Source organism: Arachis ipaensis, chromosome B09, assembly GCF_000816755.2.
Source record: "Arachis ipaensis cultivar K30076 chromosome B09, Araip1.1, whole genome shotgun sequence".
Lineage (NCBI taxonomy): Eukaryota > Viridiplantae > Streptophyta > Magnoliopsida > Fabales > Fabaceae > Arachis > Arachis ipaensis.
The window spans coordinates 4,983,496-4,988,162 of record NC_029793.2 but is presented as its reverse complement, the minus strand read 5'-3'; the positions used below and the strand labels follow the sequence as shown (position 1 = coordinate 4,988,162).

At 30.6% G+C, this 4,667-nt stretch overlaps 2 protein-coding genes across 3 annotated transcripts in view; both read left to right on the top strand.

Moving 5' to 3' along the window:
* The window catches only part of LOC107618981 (probable LRR receptor-like serine/threonine-protein kinase PAM74), a 4,384-nt gene extending 2,703 nt beyond the window's left edge, over positions 1-1,681 (top strand). The window contains exons 4-5 of the mRNA XM_021112242.1: positions 1,250-1,385; positions 1,527-1,681. Of these exons, the coding sequence (XP_020967901.1) occupies positions 1,250-1,385; positions 1,527-1,602 (212 nt within the window). The 3' untranslated portion in view covers positions 1,603-1,681. The remainder of the gene's footprint in view (positions 1-1,249; positions 1,386-1,526) is intronic.
* Positions 1,812-4,667, top strand: part of LOC110267101 (receptor-like protein kinase At3g21340) — a 10,389-nt gene continuing 7,533 nt past the window's right edge. Inside the window, exons 1-3 of one of the 2 annotated variants that reach the window (XM_021112244.1) lie at positions 1,812-1,846; positions 1,952-2,094; positions 2,410-2,651. In XM_021112244.1, the coding sequence (XP_020967903.1) occupies positions 1,977-2,094; positions 2,410-2,651 (360 nt within the window). In that variant the 5' untranslated portion in view covers positions 1,812-1,846; positions 1,952-1,976. Of the gene's footprint in view, positions 2,095-2,409; positions 2,652-4,667 lie in introns of both variants that reach the window. The other variant, XM_021112243.1, reaches the window with a different exon arrangement.

The following is a 4,667-nucleotide window of genomic DNA, read 5'->3' as shown; positions in this document are numbered from 1 at the left end:
ATATTTAATTACAATAACAAATATTAAAGTACTAACAATATTAAGTATTATTTATTGAGGAGTGTTAGGAAATCAACAACTTTTGTATTTTATAATCATCAATTAGCCATAATAGTATTTTTAATGATGTGAGATTATATTCAATGGTGGGAGATCACTCATTTTTCTTTTGATGGTTAAGTGTTGGCCACAAAATACAAAAGTTTCTAGCCTCCTAGACTTTCTCTTATTTTTAATTAGGGTGTGTATGGCCCGGCCCGATCCGAAGACCTGGCCCGGTCCCGAACACTTTAGAGGCTATTTTGGTGTGATTTCACCGGGTTTAGAACGGGTAAGGGTCTCAAAAATAGACTCGGTCATTATTTCGGGTCGGGTCCGGGCCATGACTTGAGTCACTCGAAGTCGGTCCGGTAGCCCGGTCATCATACACAATTAATATTTTGTGTTATTAGTGATGGATGATAGCTATTCTTATGTGGAATTTAAGTATTGTAAACCTTAATATTATAGTTATTATAAGACTATAAGTTAATATTTTATGTTTAAAATGCATAAGATTTTAGACTAATGCATAATATTGTGTTATTTATATTGATTTAAATATTTGGTGTTATTAGACAATATTAGTATTGATTATGGTTATGCTTTAATTTTAGAGAATAGTTGGTTATTGTTATATTTTTCTAAGGGAATTTTACCATGTGAAATAATGGTTGGAGTCTTGAAAATTTGGATATTTTCACATGCTAGTTTATAAGAAGGTATCAAGGTAATGTAATGTTAACGGCCCGGTTTTCACCCAGTGTTTACCCGGTATAATCGTGACCCGAAAGTGTATAGGTTTCATCGGGTTTAGGACCGAGTTTGGGTCTAATAAATAGGTCCGGTATATATTTCGGGCCGGGTCTGGGTCACATCAAATCCGGTTTCACCCGACCCATGCACACCCCTATTTTTAATCATAATATTTAAGTTAAATATTTAAGCTTTTTCCTTGTGATTTTTTTTTAGATAAGAACAAAAATCAATAAAATCATAATTGTAATAGTTACAGGAGTGATTTTAGTAATTTAATAGTAAAAAAGTAGCAAAAGAATAAGAGAAAGATAACAAAAATAATTATTATTATTATTTAAAGAAATTTAACCAAAATGTTAAGGATTAAACCAGTAATTTATCCTAATATTAATATTTTTTACCACCATTGCCTGAATTCTATTTATGTATTTATTGTATGGATTGCATTTAGTGTCTGCAATAGAGGACATAAAAAGCGTTTACCAAATTACAAAGTTGAATTGGCAAGGTGATCCATGTCGTCCTACACAGTTTACATGGGAGGGTCTCAATTGTACCTCACACAAAAATGCAAGGATCAAATCTTTGTGAGTTCTAGGCTTATTAGCTTTGAGAAATATACAAGATAACAATGAAAGTTTCTTTAATTTCCATGTATAAATTTATATGTTAATTTAATATTTGCACTTTTTTTAATTTATTACCACTAAATTGTAAATCACGAGCAGGAACCTTAGGTCAAGCAAATTGAGTGGGCAGATAAATATTTCGTTCTCATATTTTACAGAACTAGAACTTTTGTGAGTATAGAACTAGAATTCTTATGTATACAGAAGCAAGTTTTGGGGCAATAAGTTACTTATTTTTCTCACAAATTAAAGTATTGGAAACATTTCAAGTGTACCGGGAGTACCGGTACTACAGTTATTTTAACCGTTGATCTGAATTATAAAAAATATATATAATATATATTAATTAAAATCAACGGTTAAAACAATTGGTGCACCGATCTATTGAAGAAGGCAGATAATAAGTCTTTGCAATTAAGGTACTTTTTATAATTTATGGGTTTAATTTCCCTTTCTAAGTTGGTTAGTAATTTATGTATATATGTAATAACTAAAGTCATGGCACCCCTGAAATCCCTTTTCAGTGTGGCTGATAATCCTAATCTATGTATGAAATATTCATGCAATAAGAAGAACATTTTTGTACCACTTATTGCATCACTTCCAGCTTTAATTGTCATCCTTTTCATTGTCCTTGGATTTTGGATATCAAAAAGAAGACAGAAAGGTAAGATCGAATCCTCCTTTATAGTAGTTAATAACAAATGATATTGTTGCAATGAAATAATATTCAATTTGCATGTTTATATTATTGCAGTGTATTACATATATCTTTAGAATTATATTTATCAAAAGAATCATATATATTCAAGCGTTTGACAATTTTGTTTTCAAAATTATACAGTTTTACTTTTTGGTTAAGAAACTTTAAAATAAATAATCCATTATTCTATCGGTTCTTATAATTTTATCAAATTTTCAATTAAGTTTTTACATTACATTTTTTTTTTCATATTTATATTATGTCCTTGTACATTAAAAGGTCCAACTCTATATATCCCCACCAAAGACAAGTTGGATTCTAGAAAAGAAGTATGTTTGGAGTCAAAACAAAAAGCATTCAATTATACTGAGATTCTGAATATTACTGATAACTTCAAAACAATAATTGGAGAAGGAGGATTCGGAAAAGTTTATCTTGGCCTTCTACAAGATCACACTCAAGTTGCCGTCAAATTGCTTTCGGTATCTTCCAGACAAGGCTACAAAGAATTCCAATCAGAGGTTAGTATGGCTGTTAAAATAGTCTAAATTCATCGGGCCAACCCGTTTATCCGTTTAAATGGGCGGACTTTGCCTCTAAAATTAAGCCCGTTTAAATTTCAGACTAAACAGACTGAGCCGGATTAACCCGAAAAAAATGACGGGTTAAACGGGCTAGTCCGCGGGTTAAATGAGTGGCCCGTTTAATTTTTTTTTATATTTAAAAAAAATAGCACTTTTAGCTAATATTTCTCCTGATCCGACCCATCAAGTAAAAAATATATTTTTTAATGATTTTTTACTTAAAAGTGATATTTTTTGTCAAAATATTTTTCAAAAAATAAAATAAAATGATAAACGGGCTGACCCGTTTAACCCATCGGGCTTACCATAAACGGTCCGGGCTAGAAAATTCTGCCCACGAATAAAGCGGGCTTAACGGGCCGGGCCTAAATGGGCGGGCTAGCCCGTTTGACAGCCCTAGAATATCCAAATTTCCAAAACTCCAACCATTATTTGACATGCTAAAATTTACTTAGAAAAATATAACAAGAACCAACTCTTCTTAAAATTAAATCATAACCATAATCAATACTAATATTATCTAATAACACCAAATATTTAAATCAATATAAATAACACAATATTATGCATTACCCTAAAATCTTATGCATTTTAAACATAAAACATTAACTTATAGTCTTATAATAACTAATACACAAAATATTAAGGTTTTCAATACTTAAATTCCACATAAGAATAACCATTATCCATCACTAATAACACAAAATATTAATTGTGTATGATGACCGGGCCACCAGGCCGAGTTTGGGTGATCCGAGCCATGGCCCACCCAACCTGAAATAATGACCGGGTCTATTTTTGAGACCCTTACCCGGCCATAGATCCGGTAAAATTGCACCAAATTAGCCCGTAAAGTGTTCGGGGCCGGGTCGGGTCTTCGGGCCGGGCCGGGCCATGCGCACCCCTAATTAAGACAGAGATATAGAAATACAAAATTGTATTTGACAAATAAGATATAGATAGAGATATTGAATTTAGAGACACTGAATTAGTATATTTTGTATTTAACCTAACAAAAAAGACACAGAGAGATTAACAAGAGACACAATTTATTTTTTTTTTTACTTTTTCTTTCATTATTTTTATTAATTTTTCATAATTATATTTTTTTTCAAAATTTTTGAATAAAAAATAAAAATAAATTAGATGTTGATAATTTATTTTAGTTTATCACCAAACAAAGTATAAGAACACTAATTTTGTGTCTCTGTCTTTTGTATTTTATTCTCAGTGTCTTGTTTTATCTTATTCTCAGAATCAAATGCAGTTCAAAAGATATAACCCATCAATTAAAAAAAATATTATTTTTTAATGGTTTTTGACCTAAAAGTGGTATTTTTTATCAAAAATATTTTTCAAAAATAAAATAAAATAATAAACGGACTGGCCCGTTTATCCCATCGAATTGACCATAAACGGTCCGGGTTAGAAAATTCTAGCCCGCAAATAAAGCGGACTTAATGGGTCGGGCCTAAATGGGCTGGGCTAGCCCGTTTGATAGCCCTAAAGGTTAGTTTATCAACTCCTTTTTAAATGGAGCAAAATAACAACAATCTGATAATGCTAAAGTAGACCAAAAAAAATAATAAACTTATTTTATTTAATATTTATTAATTATTTTTGACTGATCTTAATTCAATTTTTTTAGTTATTAAACATTTTCAAATAAACTACCTATGAGTACAATTAATTGTCATTGTAAGTTTGTAACAGTCCAATAATAAAGATGTAAGATTCAATTTAATTCCCAAATGGATTAAATTATGTCGTTATATTTAGCCCATTGAGATCTAATGATCAAATTAAGTCTCTTAAAGCCAATGAGTTATAGTTCAAATGACATAGTCTCCCCATACTCAAAAGGTTGCGGCTTCGAGTCTCCTATTTTTGGTAAAAAAAAAAAAAATCAAGTCTCTTAAAAAACAAATTAAGTTCAACATTTTTTGTGTCACG